The sequence below is a fragment of the Hyperoodon ampullatus genome (genome assembly GCF_949752795.1).
Source record: "Hyperoodon ampullatus genome assembly, chromosome: 3".
In the NCBI taxonomy this organism is placed as follows: Eukaryota; Metazoa; Chordata; class Mammalia; order Artiodactyla; family Ziphiidae; genus Hyperoodon; species Hyperoodon ampullatus.
The window spans coordinates 20026171-20052814 of NC_136916.1; the positions used below are offsets into that span (position 1 = coordinate 20026171).

General features: G+C 43.0%; 2 protein-coding genes across 4 annotated transcripts in view; one reads left to right on the forward strand and one right to left on the reverse strand.

The window, feature by feature from the left end:
* The window catches only part of CDC123 (cell division cycle 123), a gene marked incomplete at its 5' end in the record, with an annotated part of 58181 nt that extends 56249 nt beyond the window's left edge, over nt 1-1932 (reverse strand). For all 3 annotated transcript variants that reach the window (XM_079698923.1, XM_079698924.1, XM_079698922.1), the window contains one exon: nt 1859-1932. In XM_079698923.1, coding sequence (XP_079555049.1) covers nt 1859-1932 — 74 coding nt within the window. The remainder of the gene's footprint in view (nt 1-1858) is intronic.
* A 648-nt stretch (nt 1933-2580) lies between these two features.
* NUDT5 (nudix hydrolase 5) lies at nt 2581-26246 on the forward strand. Its single transcript, XM_079698908.1, is given in 12 exon segments — nt 2581-2678; nt 2904-2978; nt 12758-12838; nt 14807-14874; nt 17101-17161; nt 17164-17201; nt 18633-18682; nt 19956-20063; nt 21483-21578; nt 22176-22283; nt 23868-23921; nt 26010-26246. Coding segments are annotated over 11 exon segments (798 nt in total). The 5' UTR covers nt 2581-2678; nt 2904-2954; the 3' UTR covers nt 26120-26246.
* Nucleotides 26247-26644: the final 398 nt, after the last annotated feature.

The window sequence follows — 26644 nt, forward strand, 5'->3', positions numbered from 1 at the left end:
TGAGTCAATAACCAGAATATGGTTTCTCAGCATTAAAGCTGACAGTGACAATGACAAACCTAACACAACTCCACCAGAATGACTTGGGTCGTGGAGGGACATCCTGCCATATGTTGGGTTCCAGTGATGACACCACAGAACTAACTAGAGTTACAGTTCAAAGACAGAGGAAAGAATACTTTCAGGCAACACAGCTTAGTTGTGGACCGGTAAAAAAAAAAAAATCCCACCCCTTGGTTTATTTTTCACTCCCAGCTTCACATGAATGGTACACATTTTAAGTGAACTAAAATTATTTTGCTTCAATGGAGCTTTGATTAAATCAAAAACATTAACAATGGGCAGCTTTTTGTGCTATATGCCAGAAACAGTGGCAAGCATTTTTAATGCTTTATCTCATTTAATTCTCGTGACAATCCTACTATTTTCTCAATTTTCCAGATGGGGCTTAGAGAGATTAAGCGATTTGCACAAGATGCTGGTGGAACCAAAATTCCAAGCCAGACAGATGGCCCTGACTCTGGAGTCCAATTCTTAACCATTATACTTTACTGCTGAAGGCAAAGAAAAACTCCGCCAGAGGTGACAAAAGGTGCCTGCACACAAAGCACATGGCAGCTTCGAGTGAACTCCGTGTGAAAATGTCTGACAGGCTCACAAATATACCTTCTATCACACCAATACAAAATAAATAATTCTAGCATCATCTCAGACCCTAAGCCTCTTTCGATTATGCAAGATAATGAAGGACTGGCACATCATATAAGAAGATAAAGTCCACTGCTGCTGTTGAAGCTCTTCCTTCTGTTTTGGTGTGACTTCAACCATCTTCAAATGCAAAGCTCCTTCGAGATGCTCTAACCTCCATTACACCCTGGATAACTGGGAGCTGATTCTATGTATGAATAACAGGATAGAAAAGAACTGTCTTTTGAATAATCTCCTTGGGCTAGTCCAAACACTCAGGATCTCAAAAGTTTCCCTCTCTGTATTCACACTGTCTGCACCAAGAAAGAAAAGGGAAGATGCATATCTAAAAAAGTGGCAATCTAGGCCTAAAGGGGGAGCGCCAAAAGACAGAAAATGCTACCCGTGGATACGCAGCTCTTTGATCTATCCGCCTTAGTGTGGGAAAGCCTACCCTTGCACCATGCTCCAGATGTCACAACTGCTTTTGAACATTTGGGGATATTCTCCTAGCTGCCTTGCCTACATTACCTCGAATGACCGGGTGAAGGATGAAACAGTTAATCCTCTGCTTGCCCTGCAAACTGGTCATAGATTCCTTGTTGTGGGCCAGAGAACTAGAAAACAAATCCTGTTCCACTTCTCTTCCAGATGGCTTCCATCCCTAACAACACATAAGTATACTTTACTAATGCTTTCCATCTACACTATCATGTTGGAGCTTCACAATGGAATTTGAGGTTCGGTCTGTATCATTGTTCTCATTTGATAGTGACCAAAAACTATCAAGTCCCCCAGTGGGTTAGTCAGTGGCAAAGCCCAGACTACCCAGTTCTGCTGATCATCTCTCCCCGCTGGCAATTCTAAAGGCAGTGAAGGTGAACTCCCAAGCCTAAACTAGCTTCATCTACTCCTCAGCCCGCCTCTGACCTTCACTGAGCCACGACACTGCCCTTCTACCTCCCCAGCACCCTCCTTGATGCATAACAGGGGGCACAGCAAACATGGATCGACTTCACCCATCTCCCCACCCGAAATACCACTTAGGAAGTCAAAATCTCGGCCCTGGCGCTCCCATCCAGGCCTGCAGTTTTTTTATGGAGCTGGGAGTCGCTCCAAATTTCGCAATCCCCTTTTGCCCATTGCCCCGGCGTAACCCCTCTCGTCTCACCTCTTGATTGTGAGGCTTCTGAACAGTGGATACCACGCGGAGAACTGACAGTGCAGCACATGCTCCTTCTTCATCCTCCAGCCGCCCCCGCCGCTGCCGCCGCCGCCGCCGCCGCCGCAGCCTCTCCCTCTCCTCCCAGCACCCTCCCGGAACCCTGGTCTCCCGTCCCGGAAGTGCCCGCCGAGCTGGTTTGGTTAAAGGACACTTCCGGTCTGTAAAGCAAGGAGGAAGGAGCGAAGAAGGAGCGGAGAGAATCTTGGGGCGTGCTTTTTTAGTGTACATTCACACACACACACACACACGCACACGCACACACACAGAGTTCTGTCCACGGGAGAGAAATTCCAGAACTGTTGAGACGAGGATTGTAAATGCAGGGATCCTCTTCTCGCCCAGCCGCGCACTGCCCCGGAAGGTAATCCTCTGCGGCTAGGTCACCAGCGGGGGTGCTACGGATGCCGCGAGGGGGCGAGCGCGCACCCTCTCTCATCACCGCGAGGCGCGCCTGCGGCTCTCGCAGTAGCCCCGCATCTTCTGAGACTGCTACCTTGGATCCGTGCTTTCTCCTTTCCTCCCCCTTCCTAAAGGAGTACCCATCCCTTCGCCCCACGCCTGGGAGTAGGTAACTCGGCGCGGGCCAATCAAGTGCAGGGTCTCTTTGGCGGGGGAGGGAGGGAGCACACCTGGAGCATGCCGGCAGCGGAGCGCGTCTCCCCGGCTGCGAACCCAGCTCGCGTCCCGCGAGGCGCGGAAAGGAGGGCAGGTTCAGAGGCAAACCAGGAACTGGGGTGGAAGAGCTGGGCTACTCGGGGTACAGAAAGTAGGAAACATCAGAGTGAAATGTTAGCGTGAATGCAGTGGTGGAGGCATCTGCAAAGGGAGGCATGGCCCCGCTTCTCTGGTGGGGGAGGGTTGTGAGAGAGAGGGAACGAGCCCGTCTGTACGGTCCTGGGAAGTTGGACTTTGGAGGTGGTAGAGGAGGTAGATTTGGGAGAATAGAGGAGAGGAGAGGTGTCGCCTTGAGCGTCAAGTTCATTTATTCTAGCCTCGCAGAAGTAGCAGCTTGCAAAAACACAGCCAGATCGTGTCCGTACCCATGCCATGCTGGATTCACAAGGCTGTAAGGATTGCTAGTCGAATTTGTTATACCATTCTTCTTCCCTCTTCTTCGTCCGTCCCCTATCACCCTATCGTATGTTTTCCCTACTCCTTTCGTAAGGGCGTATCAGATGGCGGTCAGAAAGTAGAGTAACGAAAAAGTTTACTTTTATTTATTTCTTTAAATGAATGAAAAGAGAAATGACTAGGTGCTGAGAAACGCCTTTTAAACCTAGCCTTGCTTCTTACAGTTACGTGCCTTGGGCTTGTCCCAGGCACCTTTGCCTAAGGGCGCACATTTCGGTTAGCTCCTTAAAATTGCATATTCTTACTGGCTCATCTTAAGTCGTTTTAAATTAGAAAGAGGTGAGAACCCCACCGATTACAAGCCTCTTTAGAAAGGTATTCATTCGTATAATTACAGGATTCTCTGCCCATTAGTCGTTAGAACCCTGCCCCCCCCACCGGGAATATGCGTTGTTTCCTGTTTTGTTTTGCTCAAAAAGTGTTCCTAAGTGGTTTAATTGGGAGCAGAGCTTTTAAACATACATTTTCAAAGCGGAGGTAAATGGAGTGTGCCGTTGCAGAGTATGTTGGGGCAGGGGCGGCGGTAGTGGGTCGGTAGCACTTCTGAGATCCACGATTACGCAATCCTTTCTGTTTTGATGGGGAAAAGAAGCAATATTCCATAGATGCTGGGAGAATGGTGCCAGGCTGCCAGATCTAAGAGAGACTTGATACCGGATGGAGTGGTCACTCAAATATTTGTTTTTGATGTGACCTAGAAATAAACAAGTTGTAGCTGAAGGCAATGTTAGCACTGAAGGGGTTAATTTGGGTAAGGTATTTTCTGTTGAAGATAGGAATTAATAGATGTATAGGAGAAAGTAGAAACTGGGAACGTAGTCAGTCTGGGAGGAAGCCCAGAAAACTTGCGTGTAGAGGTTGAGGTGAGAACTGCAGTTATTTGTAAAGAAGCAGCTAAGTTTGTAAACTTAAATATAGACACTACAGGGAAGGGATTTGATGCAGATGTCTTTTATTCAGGCTATATACTTTAGAAGTGCTGACATTTTAGTATTACTCACAGCTGATTTTTAAGTACCTTGTTACACATTTAACCAGCATCGAATAAATTGACATTACAAACAGACACTCCAGTATTTTTAATGGGTACAGCCAAATTCGCTTTCATTATTATTATTATTATTATTTTTTTTTTTTTGCCGTACGCGGGCCTCTCACTGTCATGGCCTCTCCCGTTGCGGAGCACAGGCTCCGGACGCGCAGGCTCAGCGGCCATGGCTCACGGGCCCAGGCGCTCCGCGGCATGTGGGATCTTCCCGGACCGGGGCACGAACCCATGTCCCCTGCATCGTCAGGCGCACTCTCAACCACTGCGCCACCAGGGAAGCCCCACTTTCATTATTTATTTGCCACCATGTGTACCTTTTCTTCATTTAGCCATCAACTGTTTATATTAATCAAGTTTCTTCAATGAAACCTTTACAGCAGTAAAAATAGTTGCTTTTTCTCGTGAGGGCCGAAAAATATCTGTAGCCAAAGTGATAGGGGGGGTAATTGAGCAATTCCAAATTAAATAATGAAAAAACATTTCCTTCTCTGAATCCATAATTAATTAATATTGTAGATTAATGTTTCCAACTGCCTGTTGGTTTTCCCCACTTGGGATATCTTACCAACATCTCAAACTCGGTGTTTCCAAGTTTGAACACTGCACCACCCCTTTCTCCCAGTTTTCTTTAAGATCATCTCCTTCTTGGAATTAGCTTTGGAAACCCCTTCCCCAGAAACTGTTTTAGGAAAAGTAAAAAAGCCTCATCTGCAAGGAATTAAATCTGCTTGCTCCTGGTCCACCCTCGTTCAAACCTATGTTATCTCTTTCCTGGGCAATTACAAGATCTTCTTTACTGGTCTTATTACTCTGTGGCTGTAACCAATTAACTTTTCCAAGGGGTAATTACAATCAGTTCACTCTTGCTCAACCAGAACTAAAGGTAATGATTGTAAATCACTTGGTTAATGATCATAAATCACCAGGTATAATTTCAGTAACATGTCAGTCCCTCCCTGCCCATCCAACCCCTACACCTACAAGAAAAGAAAAGAAAAAAGAAGGCTTTCAGTGGCTTTGCATCATTAACAAAGTTAACTTCAGGAAGTTATGTGAGGGTAATTGTCAGCAAAGAAAAGCTCACTTAAAGTTAATCCATTTGATGTGGATACCAAAATTTTACCATAGATGGTACAGAAGAAGATTGATCAAAGTATTATCTTTAAAAAAACTAAAATTTTAGGAAGCTTTATGATTTTAACCAAGATTATTAAATATAACAAAACTAATTGGTACTTTGTTCATTATAAATCAAGTGGCTTTTCTGTGTAGTTTTTCTGAAAGAATGTAGAATAGCATTTTAGACATGCCTATTAACGACAATCGTTATTTTTTGCAAAAATTGATCTCCCACTTTCTTTCAAGTTGCCTCATTGATTTCTCTATTCAGTTATTAAACTGTTCCAGCTGCCTGACCTTCATTTGTCAATCAGAAGTTTTTGCTTACGATTTGAGCTCCTACATCTTTGGTTGTGTATAGATGGTGTTTACAATACTCAGCTATTAGCTGGGAGAGATTAACCAATGTGTGATTTCTTGCTCTGGTTTCTGCTTCACTTTGCAAGCTCAGCAAGCTGTAGGGACTCGGGTATGGTAGTAAGTGAATGATGAGGAGCCTGGGCGCAAACTCTACAGCCTGACTTTTGCGATTCTCAGTTTAACTTCTTGAATCTTACTCCCACTTAACTTTAATCCAGCTGTTGTTCCTAATACTCAAATACACAAGTTTGTGAAAATGTGATCGTCTATCTTCCTCCCTTCAGTGGAGAATTTTAAGTGCTAAACCCAAGAGGAACGTGCCTAGCAGCAGGAGTTTGTGGCCTGCTGGTTAAGGTTGTTGAGTGCTTTGTTTGCCAGCGTGTTTGGGGGAAAGGGGCGGACATCCAGCCGAATCTGTGTAAGCCTTTGGAAATGTGTTTGTCAATTGTTAATATCATCCGTTATATGTGGGGTTTGTTTGGTTTTTTTTTTTGGAGGGCGTAGGGAGGGAAAAGTTGAGAGCCCCAGGGCTTGCCAAACTCTCCTGTAATTTCTCAACCCTTCCGCCAGTTAGTATCTCTGCTTTTGTTCATGTATGTGGTTCCTTCTACTCAGAATGCTTGCCCTGCCTTGGTCTCTAAATCACATCTTAGTATCAAACTGCCTTTTAATAGTAGCTTTTTAAAAGTCTTTTCTATTTTCCCTGCCTCCCAAGTGGATGTGATTTGTGCCTCATTTAAAACACCATGGTATTGCATTATCTTTCTAGCAGGCAATTTGCCCTTCTGGTTATTTGCGTATAAGGTCCCCAGGGCAGGAATAGTGGTCACTATGCACTTGCTGTATACTTGAACTTCTGAACTGCCCACGGTCACAAAGCTAGTTAGACACTGCTGCCCAACACTGTACAGGAATTCAAAGAATCCTGTGACATTTTTCTTCACTAGAGTTTTTTGTGCCCTGGAAAAATCACACATCTGACACATCATAGACCTTCTCTGCTCAAACCAAAGTAGGTTAAAACAGATTATGTGAGGGCTTCCCTGGTAGCGCAGTGGTTGAGAGTCCGCCTGCCGATTCAGGGGACACGGGTCGTGCCCTGGTCCGGGAAGATCCCACGTGCCGCGGAGCGGCTGGGCCCGTGAGCCACGGCTGCTGAGCCTGCGCGTCCGGAGCCTGTGCTCCGCAACGGGAGAGGCCACAACAGTGAGAGGCCTGCGTACCGCAAAAAAAAAACAAAACAAAACAGAAAACAGATTATGTGAATTAGAACACTCAGCGTTATGTACATGGGGCGTTATGTACATGGGGGTTTTTGTGTTTTTTTTACGTATAACATACACCTATTAGCAGCAAAATGTAGATGACCTTAAGTTCTAGCTAATGAAGTGGATAAAATTCAAATTAAACTTTACTTTTAAATCTCAAAATAGCATGGGGTTGGCTTAGGAAAGTTCTATCACAGTAGTGTTGGAGACAAGCATGCAGCTGGGCATGGAGAGCTCTCTGGTCTCTGAAGACCTGTGCTGGTGACCAGCTCCACACCACACTATTTAGCTTCTGTTTCTGAAATGGTGCTAAGAATAATATTCTTTTTCTGTTTCAGTAATATTTTTGACATGCTTTCACAATCCTGAACATTTTGGGAATCACGTGGTAAAGAATAGACTTCTGAAATCACTCTTTAATCCCATTTTTGTTTTTAACACAGTCAATAGATTGCCAGAGAATACTGTTCCCCCTTGGGGCTGATTGCATTCCAAGTAATTACCCTCGAGAGGCCCAGCCCTGTTAGCCACTTTTTTCTTTCTTTTTTTGTAATTTATGTCTGGAGCTTGTTTTTTGTTTTTCTAGACATTTAAAAATATAGCGTGTTTGAAACAACTGCTTATAAATAGTTTAGCATTTGCCAACTGAGGGTCGATTTTTGATTACCGGGACTGTTTTGTACTTGAGTTTAGCTAACTTAGATGAAAAGGGGTGGATGAGGAACCATCCTTCAGAATAGGGCTTTTTCACCTTTTTAGCCTCAACAATCCCTTTGAAAATCTGAGGGCAGCTGTAAAGAGAAACATTAGGGGACCCAGCAGATAACATAAATGCCTTAAAGTGTCATGTAAATCTGAAGCAACTAGATGCCCCTTTGCCCCTCAAGATACTCACATGGGGGTCGGGGGAGGACCTCTTGTTCTAAATTAGGTGTTACTGACATTTTGTCTCCTGGGAATCCAGATTATGAATCTTTTCGTAGAGGAAAGTAGAGGTTATCTAGCTCCGCCTATCTGCTCTTCTGGTGGCACGTGTACTTTTAAGGACTGCAGTTCTCTGCTTTTAAGAAGTTTGTGTCAGGCAGGGAGATCAGCTCGGTGCTTTGTGTCTACCTAGAGGGGTGGGATAGGGAGAATGGGAGGGAGACACAAGAGGGAGGAGATATGGGGATATATGTATATGTATGGCTGATTCACTTCGTTGTAGAGCAGAGGCTGACACACCACTGTAGAGCAATTATACTCCAATAAAGATGTTTAAAAAAAAAGAAGAAGTTTGGGTCAGAACGTCACTTTAAAGGAGGTAGAAATTTTGACTTAATCCAGGTGTTTTGTACGGTTCTAGACAGATTCTATACTGTGCACTAAATGGGGTTGCTTGGTTGCCTGAGAGTTACTTTCTCTTAAATGTCAGAACTAAAAGTGGAGGAAACTTTCCTTCCCTGACGTATATGTTGTTAATAGAAGGGCGTGGAAATCTAGAAGATAAAAATCTAGGTGGATAAAGTTCTTTTCTCTGGATGTAGAACGCTCAGGTGGAGACGGGTAGCCAGCCGTCGATGTAACTAACCTATGGTTCGTTTTCATCGGGGCAGCACTCTACTGTGATTGCCTGTAATAATGTAAACTGTTTGTCTGATGTCAACCAATGCCAGTTAAAAGTTTACCTAATAAATTACCGTTTGGGGTACTTTCAAAGGAATAGCTGTCTGTTTCCTTATGCTGTATGCATATAATTCACATGCTGTCTCTAAATATCTAAACGTACATGTGGCTTACTACTTTATTACTTTCATGCCTCTGTTCAACTGTCACCAGATTAAACAGGCCTTTCCTGATCACTCTGTATAGATTAGCACCCTTCTCCCCCCTTCACTCTTCTTCAATGAGTGTGAAGATGTACAGGCATTTCTTTCTCTCATCCTCATTAAGTGGTTACTTTTATTTCTTTAGCATATAGTCATCTTTCCTTACCTAAGGCCTCAAATTTTGCCTCTTTGCCAGAGTAATTCCTAAGTTGGCCCACAAAATAATGTGCAAGCAACAATGTTCGTAATGTTTTAATAATATAGCATAAATATGTACTGAGCGTCAGACAAAATGTGCACCCAGCGGACAGTAAAATGGTTGCGTGGTATAGCAGTGCAGTGTTGTTGAGTCCAGAGCAGAACTCTGCAAACTAGTCTTCTGGGCTTTGTCAGCCTTTGGACCCAGGGTGACAGTCAACAACCCAACTATCCTACACACTTACCTGTTGGGGATTTCAAGACTGCAAAGGTGGTGGTGGTGAATAGAGATGTAATTCACAGACCATAAAATTCACCTTCATGATTATAAAATTCAGAAGGTTTTGTATATTCACGAGATGTGCCACCATCATCACAAGATGTGCCCCCATCATCACTATTTAGTTCCAGAACATTTTCATCAAAAGGAATCCCATACCCCAGTCCCTCCTTCCCCCAGTCACCTGGCAACCACTAATTTGCTTGCTGTGTTATGGATTTGTCTCTTCTGGATATTTCATATAAATGGAATCATACAATCTTTGGCCTTTTGTGGCTGGCTTCTTTCATTTAGCATGTTTCCAAGGTTCATCCATGTTGTAGCATGTATCAGTGCTTCATTCCTTTTTGTGGCTGAATAATATTCTGTTGTATGGAATCACTACATTTTATTTATTCGTCAATTGATAGATATTTAGGTTGTTTCCACTTTGGAGCTATTATGAATACTACTACTGTGAACATTTGTGTACAAGTTTTTGTGTGAGCCTATGTGTCATTTCTCTTGGTTATATACTTATGAGTGAAATTATTGGGTCATATGGGAACTCTGTGGTTAACCTTCTAAGGAACTATTTTCCAAAGCAGCTACACTGTTTTACATTCCTACCAGCAATGTATGAGGGTCCTAGTTTCTTCACATCCTCACCAACACTTGTTATTACCTCTTTTATTATAATCATCATAGCGGGAGTGAAGTGGTATCTCATTGTGGTGTTGATTTACATTTCCCTGATGGCTAATGATGTTGAGCATATTTTCATGTGCTTATTGGCCATTTGTATACACATCTTTGGAGAAATGTCTGTTCAGATCCTTTGCCTATTTTAAATTAGGCTATTTGTCTTTTAATTATTGTGTTGTAAGAGTTTTTTACATATTTCACATACAAGTCTTCTATCAGATTTGCAAACTTTTTTCCCATTCTGTGGGCTGTCTTTCTACCATCTTGATGGTATCCTTTGAAGCACAGAAGTTTTACACTTCGATGAAATGCAGTTTATCTGTTTTTTCTTTGGTTACTTGAGCTTTAGGTGTCGTATCTAAGAGACAATTGACTAACCCAAGATCATGAAGATTTAAAGTTATGTTTTCTTCTCAGAGTTTTATAATTTTCGCTCTTACAATTAGGGCTTTGATCCATTTTGAGTTAATTTTTATAGATGGTATTAGGTAGAGGTTCATTTTTATTCTTATCTATGTGTATATCTAGTCCCAGAGCAATTTGTTAAAAAGACTGTACTTTTCCTCCATTGAATTCTCTTGGCCCTCTTGTTGAAAATCAATTCACTGTACATCTATGGGTTTAATTCTGGACTCTCAATTCTATCCATCTATATGTAGCCTATGCTTGTGCCAGTACCCACACCATCTTGATTACTGTGGCTTTTACAGTAAGTTTTGAAATCAGAAAGTGTGAGTCTTTTAATTTTGTGCCAAGGTAATTTTGAAATTGAGTTTAACTTAATTAGATAAAGACCAGTAGACGAGGAAGTCTTCTTCAGAACAAGCCTAAGCAGGCCCCACACCGACCTGATTCTTAGAAACAGGTTGGCTCTCTAGACTTAGCCAACCAGTTGCACTCTTTTCCTTCATTCATTTATTCGTCAGTGATTTTAGGGAGTTTTTATAGTAACATAACTGTGAGCAATGTTGAAAGTTGGACACTGTAAAGAAAAATCTAGTGTCTGGGAGATAGTTTTGGAAATCATTTCATCCCAAGTGGGAGACATTAAGGTTTTTAACCAGAGCAGGGATAGTAGGGGTAGGACACTTTCAGGAAGTGTTAGAGGTAGAGTTTCGAGGATTGTGATGGATGAGTTATGGTTGGTAAAGGAGTTTAGGGATCGGAGGCACTTGTATTTCCAGCTTGCGGATGATGTGTGGCACTAGATAGTGATGGCCTGAGTAGAGATACACAGTAGTGTCATCTGGTCTTTCAAGAAGTCCTGCAAGGTTGGAGCAGAGAACAGGATTATGAGAAGGTTTATTTAAGTTTTGTTTTGTTGGTTGTGTTTTAGGGAAACTTGCTGTTTAATTATCACTTTAGGTCCCAGAAGAAACAGAGCAGACACTTTTCCTTCTAAGATGGTTGGTAAGAGAGTTGTTGTTTGATGGTTTCTATTTTCCCTGGAGCTAAAGTTTGGAGGTGGGGTAGGTTAGGAACTATGGAACTTCAGGGTAGTGAAGGGTTGGAATAGCCACTGAGAAATGTAGATAAAATAACAAGGAAACAGAAAATAGGAATGAAAAAGACAAGACAGAGGATCGATGCAGGAAGTCCAACAGCTAAGTATTATTTCCTGAAAGAGAGAAGAGAGAAAACAGAGGGGAGGAAATTATCAGTGAAATAGTTGAGGAAGCACAGAATGAAGTTTCCAGATTGAAAGGACCCACTTGAATCCCCTAAAATAACACCAACATCACCGTGAACATATAAATAACTGCAGGTTTCCAGAGAAAGAACACCGGTCACTTGGAAAGGATCTAGAATCAGAGTGACTCCAAATTTCTTAGCAGCAGCCAGTTTGCTTTTTTTATATATATGTATATAAATTTATTTATTTTATTTATTATTTATTTTTGGCTGCATTGGGTCTTTGTTGCTGTGCGCGGGCTTTCTCTAGTTGCGGTGAGCAGGGGCTACTCTTCGCTGCGGTGTGCGAGCCTCTCGTTGCGGAGCACGGGCTCCAGGCACGCGGGCTTCAGCAGTTGTGGCTCGCGGGCTCTAGAGCGCAGGCTCAGTAGTTGTGGCGCACGGGCTTAGTTGCTCTGTGGCATGTGGGATCCTCCTGGACCAGGGCTCGAAGCCGTGTCCCATGCACTAGCAGGCGGATTCTTAACCACTGCAGCACCACCAGGGAAGCCCCAGTTTGCTTCTTAGAAGCAAGACACTGAACAGTGTCTCCAAACTGCTGACAGAAAATGATTTTCAGCTCATAATTGTATATGCAGCCAGATTATCAATCAACTTTGAGGGTAGAAAAAAGATTTTCAGACATTCAGGGTACAGAATTGAGGGAATATGCCAGGAGAAAGTAGTAGCCCATGGCCCCTGGGATGGGGCCTGCCCTTTCCTAACAGATCTTGCTTCTCGTTAACTCGTTATGTGCAGCTGCTATGTTGACACGTGTTAAAACTTTGAATGGGCCACTGAACTGTTCAGTTTTAAATTATTAGAATAGTGTATCCATTTCGCGCACACACACACACACACAGATAAATGGGAGGGAGAAGCAGCCAGCCAACAACTCAAAGTTTCGCTGAAAAGGGTTGATAAGGGACAGCAATTGAGGGGCGGGGGTTGGGAATGGTGTACAATCTTTGTACTGTTTCCCCTTGGAAAACGTTTTAAATGTGGAGTCAGGAGATCTCAGGCTGTGTCTAAGGGCCAGGTCTGCACAGCAGGACGTGGGTCGGTCTCACCGGGACGCTTTCCGTTCTTTCCTGGCTGTTCCCGAGGCCTTGCGTCTCCTGTTCCACCTGGGGCAGCTCTCCCCAGTCTTCACGTGAGAAACTCAAGCTTTGATGACACAAGTTTTTCCGCCATTTAAGTACTTTGACCAGTGACCTATGGACAAATGTGTAATTCAGAAAAATTAATGTAGCCTAAACACATCTCATTCTCTTACAGCCTGGGGACTATAAAGTGAAAATGGAGCAACAAGAACCAGCAGATTCTCAAAATACCAAGCAGTCTATTATTTCAGAGAAGGTATACATTGATTTTTACTTCCCTTCTCCTTCGCCATATATTAAGCTGAGTTTAAAAGAAATGTATAGACTATTTGCTGTTTCAAATGATCGTTTTTCTTTCTTTTTTTTTTTTTTTTTTTTGCGGTATGCAGGCCTCTCACTGTTGTGGCCTTTCCCGTTACGGAGCACAGGCTCCGGACGCGCAGGCCCAGCAGCCATGGCTCACAGGCCCAGCCGCTCCTCAGCATATGGGATCTTCCCGGACCGGGGCAGGAACCCGTGTCCCCTGCATCGGCAGGCGGACTCTCAACCACTGCGCCACCAGGGAAGCCCCTCTTTTTCATTCTTTAAGACAGGTTTTAAACACTGTTCCCGCTCCCATTTTAGGACTCGGGCATTTTGCTCTTGTGTGGGAGTAGTGGTGTATCATTCTTAATTATATGTATTAGTGAAATTGAGGCTGTTTTTAAAGTGAGTTTTGACTGTTGATTTTTTTAATTCTCAATTTTTATTTTTTTAACAATTTTTTATTGAAGTAGAGTTGATTTACAGTGTTGTGTTAATTTCTGCTGTACAGCAAAGTGACTGAGTAATACACATATATACATTCTCTTTTATATTCTCTTCCAGTATGGTTTATCCCAGGACATTGAATATAGTTCCCTGTGCTATACAGTAGGACCTTATTGTTTCAATTTTTATTAAAAGTTTCTCTGGGTAGAAGAATAAATCATGTGAGTTTTAGGGCTTAGACATTTCATCCCTAGGTATCACATCTTGGTTAGCTATTTGTGGTCTCAATATGTGTGTTTAAGAAGAATAAAAACCTAAGTTGTTAGTTGTGGTCTAAATTCCAGAACTAATGTATGTCTTGTGTGTTATCCAGTTTACCTTTTAAAAAGGCTCTTCCTACAGGAACCATTGCAGTGGATAAACTTTAAATCCTTCATCTTTGGAACTCTGAGCTTGACACCTTTCTGGAATTCTTTTTTTAAATTTTATTTATTTATTTATTTATTTATGGCTGTGTTGGGTCTTCGTTTCTGTGCGAGGGCTTTCTCTAGTTGTGGCAAGTGGGGGCCACTCTTCATCACGGTGCGCGGGCCTCTCACTATCGCAGCCTCTCTTGCTGCGGAGCACAGGCTCCAGACGCGCAGGCTCAGTAATTGTGGCTCACGGGCCTAGTTGCTCCGCGGCACGTGGGATCTTCCCAGACCAGGGCTCGAACCCGTGTCCCCTGCATTGGCAGGCAGATTCTCAACCACTGCGCCACTAGGGAAGCCCTGGAATTCTTTTTTGATTTAAAAACCTTTCTGTGTTATCTGTGAACAGATCTGCTGATAATTATTAGGTTGCTGCTGGCGACAAGTGACGGATAGAATAGTAAGAAAAAGGCTTCTTACTGCTTTACGTACACAGTGCACCTTTGCGCTCAGTCAGTATAGTCTGTAGGAAAGTTAGTCCTGGTAACCTAACCTTGGCATCCAGGCAAAACGATGCTGGGTGCCCCTCAGACTGGGTGGTAAACCCATGTGTCATTATGGGAAATGTAGTCATTGGCCGTGGTATCCCTGTATTCAGCTTTGCTGTGTAGTCATTGACAGATGCCACTGAGTTTTCACATCCTAAACACACGCACGTGACTGGCACCCAGATCAGAGGAGAGAAGGTTAGGAGCATCCCAAGAAACCCCTCCCTCCCTCCCTCCCTCATGCTCCCTTCTAGGTACCCCCGTCCTCCCGTCTCCCAAGAATTTGTCAACTCTCATTTCTTTTCACCTCTTCAGTCCTACCTCCAAAACTCCACAGAGCAGCAGGCCCACCATCAGATAAACAACTCTCAATTCTTTAGATACAAAGAAAACTTGGACACAAATTTTTGGAGGGAAGCATGATCATTGAGAGCCACAAAAAGTTTGAAAGGAAAAAGAACTAAATAAAAAACAGCTCAGCTTGAAAGTTTCCCAACTTACTATCTGATCTTTTAGTTAATTTCAGAAGGAGACTGGGTCAAGCTTGAAAAAACAACTTACAGAGATCCTACTGGTAAAACAAGGTAAAGTATTTTTTTCTTCTTTTTGTAAAATGCTGAGGATTTGGGTTCTCAGGGTCTCTATTTAGTGTTTGGCATAAACTTTGATATCTTCCTCACTGTAAACTCTGTCTTAAGTAAAGAATCTAGTTAAGCTGTTTTAACACCATTCTCCCAAGTAGATTAGGGTGAACCTAAAACTTTTGGGCCAAGCCTAATTTAAGCTGATAAAGCAGCAGAATAATTAACAGTACAGGTGACTTCCTTCTATTAAACCAGTTTTTATCTCTGAATTAGAATTTAAGAGAAAATGCTACTGGGTTTGAGGTAAAACTTACAGGCTTACACCTTGCTCATGGAAATGAAAATTGGGGTGGGGGGAAGTTTTGTAAAGCATTTCACACTGTGTACCAGTCGCCATAAAGACATATGTGAGTGAGGGCTGGGAGGGAGTTCCTGGGGCCTGGCGCCTGCGGTGTCTGAGACTATGCTAAGAAAACTATTTGGAATCAGATTTATGCATGAAAAATGTTCATCATAAATTTAAAAGGCAAATAAATTGAAATTAACCTCAACATCTTAAAAATAGAGAAATAATTGTTACAGTGTATTCATTTGGCAAAATCTAAGCAGCCATCTCCACAGCAGTCATGAAGACAACCCAGCAGTATCAGAAAAGTTAATAAGCTGATAACAAAAGAGGATATTGGATATATGGTTTTTAAATCCTGCCAAATAATGTGTAAGAAAAGGCTAGAAGGAAAACTGTAGCAAAATATTAATGGCAGCTATGTGACTAGCCTTTTTCTTCTATTTTCCAACTTTTCTGTTTAGTAATTTTGTATATTATAAATAACAGGAAAAAATGTGCTAAACGTTTACTTATGAAATACAAAAAAGGAGTAAAACAATGAGAAAATAGGAAAATGTAACTAAATTTAGTATCCAGGTTATATGATATAAATTCATTAACATAAAAACTATTTGCCAAGTGATCAAATAAGGATAAAGTTTCTTCGTAAGGAAATAAATACATCTATCGTCAGTGTGAAAGTACATGGACTTGCCAGTGATTTAAACAACTTTTGACTATATCTACTAAAGTAGCAAAAAACAGTAATAAGGTTCAATGTTGGAGAGCCATGAGGAACTTTAAGATATTCATAGCACTGGTAAACCCAAAGTAAGAAAGCTAAGCACACTACGCCCCATCCACAGAGTGGGAGGGGGTACCTGTTACGTGCAGTGAGCTGGGTGTGGTGAGGCCCAAGACTTGGGGAACACTACAGGTGCACACATACTTACACTTGTGAAAACGTAGCCAGAGCTTAGAGCCCAACCTACCATGATAGAGCTTGGTTCTCCTTCCTGTAGAGTTAAGTTTATAACACAGAATAGAGCCCTTAACACTAGTTAGTGTGAAGAGTACGTGTTGGTTGGGGCCCATGTGGCTGTGCACCTGCCCCTGTCCTCTCTTCCTTCCAGCACTTCTTCATCAGGGATGTGCCTCGGAATCACTTGGGGATTTGTTTCCAAATACTCAGGATTCGGTCTCACCTCCGGAGAGTCTGCTTCAGTAGTCGGGAGTGGCCTCAGGTCTCCCAGACTCCACACTGTGTGGCCTGTTTACAGCACGGTCTTCCGCATCCGTCCATACGTAGGGCTGCCCTGCAGCCTCCAGAGAGCGCCTGTGTGAAACATTAACATTGCATACCCGAATGTCAAGCTTTGAAGAATGAATCTCAGTACTTTACAGTAGACTGTGACTTATAAATGTATAAACTGTTGCATGTACAGAACAGTTAAATGGCAGCTAGAAAATCCTTTGTTCCATTGTCTCATTCATGGAAGAGGGTATGGAACTGATTTGGGGAGAGTAAAGATGTGCAGGCGATGTGCCCCTGTATCGACATTCAGGAGAGAGCTGAGCTCACCCTCTGTCGCCCTGCCTACCTCTTGGAGTTGGTTGACTAGAGGGAAGGAAGTAAAACAGGCTTTCCTTATAACAAAGACTAAAAATGGAGTCACTCAACCAGAATCGGAATTCTGAAGCTACAAGAGGCTTTTAAGACAACAATCAGATGGACGTCTCTCCTCTCTGAGTCCCTCTGAGATAACTGGAGCTCTCGGGGGGCACTCTTGTTCTACTGTTTCTTGTAAATATGTACCTATGTTGTGGCTCCATACTGCTTATTTAATTCATCGTAACTACTATAATGATGCTCCTCTTTTTGCTTCCTTTATTCCTAGTGTGCTGGGGATGGGACCCTCAGTGCTTTTCCCAGCACTGTCTTCTTCAGTCCTTAGGACGCTAACCCTAGGAGGCAGCAGAGAGAACTGGGCCAGAAGGTGTTCTGTCACTTGCGAGTTATTGACTGATCAGAATGGCTTGTTGGTTGGCTTCTTGCTACTAACGGGAATGTGGGCAGCTGTGAGTCGTCCTGGTAGTCTGGTTGATTTTCATAGGTTCATGTTTGACATATTTGCCCTTTAGAATTTGGGTGCAATACTAAAAGATCTACAGTTTACAGAAAGGTTGTTTTGTTTTGTTTTTTTAACCAGATTAAATTCTGACACTTTTTAATAGAAATGTGGCAAGGTCCAAGCCTCAATGACAACCAGATAAAAAGTACGAGGTTTCCTCCAAGGAGGACCTCTTACCCTCAGTCTTACTGTAGGGAGACAGATGTTGGATGTGGATGCCTTTCTTTCTTTCTCCGGAGCCACCCAGATGTCTTCCTTCTTTTATTTGTTTATTTTTTTTGCGGTACGTGGGGCCTCCCACTGCTGTGGCCTCTCCCGCCGCGGAGCGCAGGCTCCGGACGTGCAGGCTCGGCCATGGCTCACGGGCCCAGCCGCTCCGTGGCATGTGGGATCCTCCCGGACCGGGGCACGAACCGGTGTCCCCTGCATCGGCAGGCGGACTCTCAACCACTGTGCCACCAGGGAAGCCCTCCTCTTCCTTCTTTTAAATCAAAATTGTTTGCTTCTTTACCCGCATCTCTAACCGCTGCTTTTTTCTGTTGAAGGGCTAAGAGTGAGGAGGAAATTCCCTCGTCCACCCTTCCCCCTTTAAACAACATGGTTGTTCCAGTAACTGGAATGTCAGTACCGGGTTCCCTGAAACAAATAGCTAGTCAGGAATAAAGCTGTGAGGGGGGACCAGGAGCCGCTCACCCCACTTGTTCTTCTAGGGACCATTTTCCCTTTAGATAGGATCTCACGCATGCAAAGCAGAGTACTTACCTAAATTTATTAATTCCTCAATTAATAAACAGGAAGGTCCTACTTTCTTATATTGTGTAGTTGAGGTGACAGCTTTTAAAATCTAAACTATAAATAACCGCCTCAATGGTTTACATTATGCAGGATATCCTTTGGAATTTGCACAGGGGCTGGATTTGCACTGACTGCTTAATCGCCTTTAAAGCTGTGAACGCCAGCTGTGCTGCTCACGCAAATTTATGATCCAAACTGAAGTGTTTTGAGTAAATGATTTGAAAGCTGATTTGAAAGGCAGCTCAAGTGATGAGCAGGCCCTCTGTTTAGATGTAGAGAGCTAGATGTAGGAGGCAGTGGTTTTCTCTGATAATTTTTAGAAGCTGTGGGAAAGCACAGTTGGCTCTTTTTTTGATACAGATCTTTATTGCGTGGTGTTCCTGGCTGCTATCTTTAGCACATTTGCATGCTTTGCATCTGTAAGGTGCTGGTTATACACCCAAAACCTAAGAAGTCTCCTCTTCAGCACTAATGCTTTTGTTTTTTCTTGTCTGCCTGAACAGAACTTGGGAAACTGTGAAGCGGACAACGAGGAAAGGCCAGTCGGCTGATGGTATGAGTGCAAACCTGTTAGAACTCTCCCGAAAGGAAGTCCCACACAGGACTAGGAGACTGGGGGTAGGAGGGTTTTTTACTGTAACCAAGACCTCAGAGCAGGGTTATCTTCAAGTATGATCTTTTATCTTTAACTCTGGTGTTCTATTTTGCAACACTGTGTAACTAAATCGAGCTTTCTTTATAAATAACTTCCGGTTCCTGTTACCTAAGCTCAGAACAGTGTTTTTGAGGGGAAGATGTCATCATACTTAAGACAAAACTTAAGTCAGTGTAATTTGAAGCCACATACTGTATCTAGATGTGTTATGACTTCTAGAAATCTTTTGCGTTCTGGTCAGAGGATCTGGGTGAGAGCCTTTCGTTTGGAAAACTTATGTGGCGTGACTTGGCGCTTTCCGACCGCTTGCTTTTATAAGTTGATGAGGAAACAAACGACTTAGGAAAAGACTGTTCATTCAGTTCACTTTCCCTTCCAGGCCTGAATGCTTTGACTGCAAGGATCCCAGAAACAGTCCTGAAAACCACCTCTGGTCTAGGGGAAGTTGGGCAATAGGTCTTCCTTGTTTTTCCCTTTTATTTTTCCATTTTGTTCTGTGTTCTGTTTTCCCTGGAAGTAGAGCAGCTGCCGCAGCTGCTGTGTTTTCCTACCGGGAAAGCAAGAGGAGCCGATGGTCCTCCTGGGCAGTTGTGTTTTCCAGAATCCAGTGGTTTTGGGGTTTGGTTTGGTTTGAAGGCCAAGTAAACTTGGGAGAAAGGGTCTTTTATCCTAAAACAATGAAGTTCAGTCTAGTTAGCATATACGACAAACGTTGGAACTTATTTGATTTATTGCTTAAAGGAAATCCAAGAGCACAGATATCAGTGTAACTTCGGCAGCGGGCTGGCTGCAGCAGGGCGAGAAATGATGTCTGTAGAGGTTCGTGTAGACCAAAAGTTGTCCTGGACCCTGGGCTAAATGTTTACTTCTAGTTTCAATTTTATTTTAAAGAAATTGTGGCAATAAAAACAAGCTTTTTATAAAAAGAAAAATTAAATAATATGGAAGTGTGATTATTTTTTCCTTGTTTTTAATGAGAATAACTTCCAAAGTTAACTGCCAGTATTGTAGCTTAAATTAACTTCCTATTGCTAATGGCAAATACAAGACAGATTTCAGCTGCAGCACTTCTTAAAATGTGGGCTTTTATCAATAGTTAGATTGCTGTAAACAAATTCCTGGCGTTCCTGACCTTACATTGGGGTTTCCTGGTTTTATTTCCTGCTGGCAGGTGTGGCGGTCATCCCCGTGCTGCAAAGAACCCTTCACTATGAATGCATCATTCTGGTGAAGCAGTTCCGACCCCCGATGGGGGGCTACTGCCTAGAATTCCCCGCCGGTGAGTAACTGAACACTGGGGAGTAGAATGGCCCCTCAGGGACTGTTGGACTGAGCCAGGGCAGAGCCTGAGAACGGCAGAGCTTAGAAACTGAAAACCTTTTCATCTGTCCATGTAGTTTTAAGTAAAACAAAACCACTTCTGCAGTGAGGCACCTCCAGCCCACACTCCAGTGATCCTCTAACCTGTAGCGGTATCACAGCTCACCTTTCCAGGCCACCTGCCCTCCTCTTTGCAGCGTTCTTTCTAGCCTCTTTTGAGTCATTGGTTTTTCCTAATTTGTCAAGGTATTTCGTTTTCCATCACTAATGATCTGCCTCTGGCAAATTTACAGTAATAACTAGGCCCAGCTCTTAACTCCAGAAACTGTGAACGGGAAAGAACCATGATCCTCCTGTATGTATACAAGCCAAGGAAATCATCTTAATTTCAACTAGAATATTTTTTCAGTTGTACAGGAAGTATCTAGAATGCAGTGCATCCTTATAGGACTTAATTGGCTTGTTCCCATCTGAAGAGGTTAGATCTCAGTTATCATTAGTGCTTTAAGTTCTGTATTTTCAAAGTCCATCCCATAGTAACATGTAAGTAACAGCTTTATTTTCTTTCTCACTTCCTTGCCATTTCACTGAAGAAATTAATAACTTTAAAAGTAATTGAGGGCTTCCCTGGTGGTCCAGTGGTTAAGACTCTGAGCTTCCACTGCAGGGGGCGCAGGTTCAATCCCTGGTCGGGAAACTAAGATCCCACGTGCCACGTGGTGTGGCCCAAAAAACAAAAAAGTAATTGAATAGCCGATGTTTCACTTTTTCTTTGCATCCTGTAAATTCCTTTCAGGAGAAAGGATCTGCGATGCTGCTGGCCTCCTCCCACTCGGCCCTGTTTACTCCCTCCTCACAGTGAACTAGTGTTAGCCACAGTCCCCTCCCCCTACTTCCCTCCTTTCCCATCTTCTCCCTCCCAGGTGACATTTATCCTAGCATTGCATTACAGGGCCCTCCATATGGCCCTGAGGGAGGAAGGCAAGATGGGAAACACTGTCCCCAACTCGCATGTGAGGAAACAACAAAAAGCACAGGCTTCCTGTGCTGTAGTCACATGAATAGTCTAAAACCGGGGCCAGTTGGCCACCACCAAGCCACTTACCCGCCCAGGAGATCCATGCTGTACAACAACCTTGATGCTGAGATGCTCACAAAAACATCTAGGTCTAAACACGAGGAACAGAACCTACTAAATCTGCCCAGGGGTGTTCTTTTGCCTTTAATTTTTCTATAAAAGATCAAAACCTGAAACAGTTTTATCTGCACGCCCACTTTTCCCAAACCTCTTGCTTGATTATTCACACGTAGCTCGGCAGCTTGTGTGTTAGAAGAAGGGGGCTCCCTGTCCCACCTCTCACGTGACTGGGACTTGCAGGTCTCATCGATGACAACGAAAGCCCAGAAGCAGCTGCTCTTCGGGAGCTTGAGGAAGAAACTGGCTACAAGGGCGACGTTGCTGAATGTTCCCCAGGTTCGTGCTGCTCCCCATGTGTGTGCTTGGGGACAAACTTCTGAAAATTAGCCAAGCAGTTGATTGTTCTGGATGTGAAAGGGCTGATTCTTTGGGTGTTCTTTATGGTCAGGGATTTATTTATTAGCTAATTCACTGAAGAGAAATCCTTGATGAGGGTTGGTCACCTGAGTGAACCTCCCGGCCCCATGAGAGCACGGCTGAGCATAAAGGGCTGAAGTTGGAGAAGAATTATGAGATCAGGGTGCCTTTCAGGGTTCCCACATTCTAAGCTTTATTACTTACTCATCTCGTCCGTATGCCACGCTCCTCACTAGAAGACTTTCTTGATGTGGTGAAAGGATATTACCGCATCTAACCCCTCAGATTTACCAAACTTTCCTCAGGAACTCTGGGGAAAATATGAGTACTAACTACACATGTGCTCTGTAGGCCAACAGCGTATATACTAAGGGAATAGGAGAAACCAGTTCCCCTGCATAACTTCTACATACACTATGAGTTACAAGCCCACTCTTCCTCCAAAGACATTTAAGTGATGAAACGAATGACACCTGACTAGTGTCTGGAAAGGTGATCTGCTGCTTCTCTCCCCAGCTGTCTGTATGGATCCAGGTTTGTCAAACTGTACCACACATATCGTAACCGTAACTATCAATGGAGACGATGCTGAAAACGTAAGGCCTAAGCCAAAGCCAGGTAAGCGTGTGTTGGCTACGTTTACAGTGGTTGCGTTGCATTAAATTTCTTGTAACTTGCTACTAGTTTGATTTTTGTTAATAGAATAATGGTCTTTCAGAGATGCTTCATTGGTACTCTTGGCTGTTTTCCTAATCTTATGTATTTCAGCATTTTTCTCTTAGCGCTTCTTTGATTTTTATGCTTTCTTTATATAAAATGTGCAATTACAAATTTCCATACTTTCTATATGGAGTTTATTCCCGCTTAGTAATAAGGACTACAGGCCTTAAATCGTAAACAGTGAAAATCTTCAAAATCACTGATTTCTGTCTCCATCAATATTGTAAGAATGGCAGAAGTGCTACAGCACAGCACCATATTAACTGTTTTTGTTGAGTTCCATATTTAGTGAAGCTTTGGGGAAATTCTTTGCTCCACATTTCTTAGCAAGTTTGGATTCAGAGGCTCTAATGCCTCTGTCGGTTCCATGTGCTCTCGCAGCCCCACTAAAAGGTGGTGGTGACACAGATACCACCGTAAATCGTGTTAGAGTGGAGGTCTTCCATTTCCCGTCCCTTTTAGTTGTTCCTGAGTGTTCCAGTTTCCCACTGCAGCTAATTTTAAATGCCCAGTTTTCAAACTAGCGAATATAACATGCTGAGGAAGAGTTTGGCAGTTCCTCAGAGAGTTAAACATGGAATTAGCAGGTGACCCAGCAATTCCACTCCTAGGTAAATACCCAGAAGAACTGAAAGCAGAGCCTCAAACAGATACTTGGATGCCAGTGTTCATTCAGCATCATTCACAATACCCAAAACGTGGAACAACCCAAGTGTCCATTAACAGATGGATAAACAAAATGTGGCCTATTCTTACAATGGAGTATTATTCAGCCATAAAGCAACGAGGCATGCTGATACATGAAGCTTGAAAACATCTTGCTCAGTGAAATTAAGCCAGACACAGGAGGGCAAATATTGTGATTCCACAAATGTGAGATACCTAAAATCGCTACATTCATAGAGACAGAAGGTAGAATAGAGGTCACCGAGGATAGGGAATTCTTGTTCAGCGGGCACCACCTTTCTGTTTTGGATGATGAAAAAGTTCCAGAGATGCGTAGTGCTGATGATTGCACAACAATGTGACTGTATTTAATGCCACTGAATTTGTACCTTCAAAAATGGTTGAATTGGTAAATTTTATGTTATGTATATTTTAACAAAGTTTAAAAATACATATATGCATATCACAGAATATGCTTTAAACTTGGCCATTAAAACATTTGATTTGGAGAACAATAACTTTGTACTGTTGGAATTTTTTTACCACGTGTATAAATTAAATTAGTAGAGACCCAGGTTTCTGTTAAACTCTTATAGCCTTTCTGATAACGTCTTGCACAAAAGCCTTGCAGTGTTTGACCATTCCGGGCCTTGCTGAGATGTCCCCCTTCTGTTTGTTTTCAGGAGATGGAGGTACGTGTCCCGCTCGGGGACTGGCCTTGAGTGCCGTGTGGTGCAGCGGGAGCGGCCATGGCATTGTGAGTTGCTCAGGTGGGCTCGCCTGGTGTCCGGCTCTATTTTCACTTGCACTTTGTTTGTTTAGAATTTGTGGAAGTGATTTCCTTACCAAAGAATGACCTGCTGAAGAGACTTGATGGTAAGCATTCTTGATTACCCCACTTTCTCTGTTTTCCCCATCCCCACCAACGGGGTACTAAATATAATTCTATTTCTTCCTCATTAAACTCAAATACCTAGAAACTGTTATAAGACTGCAGTTGACCTACATAATAAGTTTCCTTTCCAGGTGGCATAGAGTTTGAAAATAAGAGCAAAACATTCCATGTCAAGTGAAAGCTTTCATTAGGGGCTTTTTTAATCCTACAGAACAGTCACGATATAGGCCTGCTGATTAGCTAAAACTATTCTATACCTTAAATCTTTAACCCCTGCCATGCAAAGGTATAGTAAATAATCTCTTAACTGATCCTCAAATATGCCAGTATGTTGGATGGTTCTTTGTGTGGGGTCTAAGTTAAAGGAGATTTTAACAAATATTTAGGCACCTAATATATACGCAGTGTGATAAGCTGATATAATGAACTAACTAGCAGCGTGCCCCTTAATAAACTACTTGTCATGTAGCTACATGGGGTTCCCGGTCAGCCCGTCTCACAGGACTTTGTAAAAATTAGTAAGGATGTCCTCCGGTAACCCTACACGAGGAGATACTGCAAAAGACGTGGCAGGGCCTTCGGGGGCTCCTCTGCCAGCTGGGTTCGTCTCCAGTCACTCACGACAAAGAAGCGGGTGATCTCCTAATTTGAATACTATTCAGTTTTTATTTCAAAAATTAACTTGAAGCATTGTTTGGCCTGAAGCCTTGGGAGCAGTCTCTTCCTTCCTCCCGTGAGTACCAGTGGCGTACAGTTTTATTTCTGACGTCTGTGTTTGAAAAGTCAAGGGGATCTTTCAAAAACTGCTGGGATTTCAGGTTCCCAGACAGCCTCCATCCCTATGTTACTTTTTTATAGACCAGACCTAAGGTAGAAACCACCTTAGGATCCCAGAGTCAGAGTTAGAAGTGCTCGTCGTGAGGAGATGCAGTGATTTGAGGTGTTTACTCGGGGAGAGCCATGGCCACCGTCACAGCACAACTCTGAGGCCGACAGGCCTGGCTGGATTGAGGCTCAGCCAACCGGGTGTTAGTTACAGCTCAGAACAGGTTCCTAGCTCTTCTCATTAAACGGGAACAGCAGGACAGCCCCTACCTCTGAGGAGGCAGGAGTAAAATTAAATGGGATAATGGTGACACACAAATGCTTGAAGGTTATGTGCTATTGTTTTTATTTTTTGTATTAGAAAAATGTCCTTTTAAAAAAAATTCCTTCCTTCTCCTTTCCATTAACTTCCCTTCCAGCCTTAAAAGGGGGGGAAATAGGGAGGTAGAAGGATCTATATATATAGGAAGAGGGAGGGGCAAAGAACCAGTGTTCCTGGCTTGACTAGCATCACAATATAGTAATCAAATTATTTATTCCACACGTACCATTTGAGAAGTGAGTAGGAAGGCACGTGGAGTTCAGTTTGCTACTAAGAATAGCTTTTAGCACTCGCCCAGCACCTGCTGGCACAGATGAGCAGGACAGAACCCTGTCTTTGAGGGTCAAACTGACTCTGAGCTTGTTCCTAAACAAGTGGCTGGGAAACAAGGGGCAGATTGGAAATCTGGGGGCCTCCACCTGAGTAAAACAGAAGTTCTCATGAAAGGCCCTTGTGGTCAGATTCAGAGACCTCGTCCAGTCCCTCCGAGCACACAGCTTAACTTGCACATGGAACGTGTGTGTCCCTGACAGTGGAGAGGATGCATGAATCATCATCACTGTGTAGTTCAGCACAACAAAGCCCTGTAGTGAGCGATCTATGAAGTAACAGTTGGATCTATAAACTTAAAGCTTTGCTGTTTAAAACACAGAATCATCACCGGGTATATGTGCTCTTCTGTCTTTAACTTTTTCTTGTTCTTATCTCATGCTGGAAACGTAGTCCTGCTTTTACATCCTTTATTCTTCTGTTAGAGTAAGATCCCTGAAGGCAGGAAATGTCTTGTTCATCACTATACCACCAGCATCCAGCACAGAAACTGGCACATAGTAGCCGCTCGGTAAACACTGATTGGCTGATAAGGGGTATTATTATCCGTTATCAACTTCATTATCTGACTTGTATTCTTCACCTCCTCTAGCTCTGGTAGCTGATGAACATCTGACAGTGGATGCCAGAGTCTATTCCTACGCTCTGGCGCTGAAACATGCAAACACGAAGCCGTATGAAGTGCCCTTCCTGAAGTTTTAAGGCCAAAGGACAGTCGCCTTGTTTCTGTAACCAGGACACAGGCCTCCTTCATTAAGACTTTGTATTCAGCTTAGTTTCAATGGAGATTTGAAATTAGTTTTTTCATAAAATAAAAGCACAGAATGCATGTTGTGGTATGGAATTGTAATTACAGGTAGATTATAGCCTTCATTTGAATGCCAGGCTCCACAGCTAATATTAAAGAACAACAACATAAATGCAGGTAATGTTTAATCCAGCTTTCAAAAAAGAAAGCTCAGCTGTTAACTTTTCTACTCTAATCCAGGAGATATGGTATTTTCATAGGAAAATAGCCCTGAATTCCAATTAGGTCAACTCTTCCCAACCCCACTAAAAAATATGTAGTGAGGTATGCAAACAACCGTTTAAGGCATTAGAGTTTTTTTAAAAGACAGACCTATATAGGGACTTTCTTGGCCTCTCCTAATTATCTGCTATATGGAATTAATCTGCATAGCAGAGGATATAAAAGAGAATAACATTCGTAATAAGCAAATGTTTCCA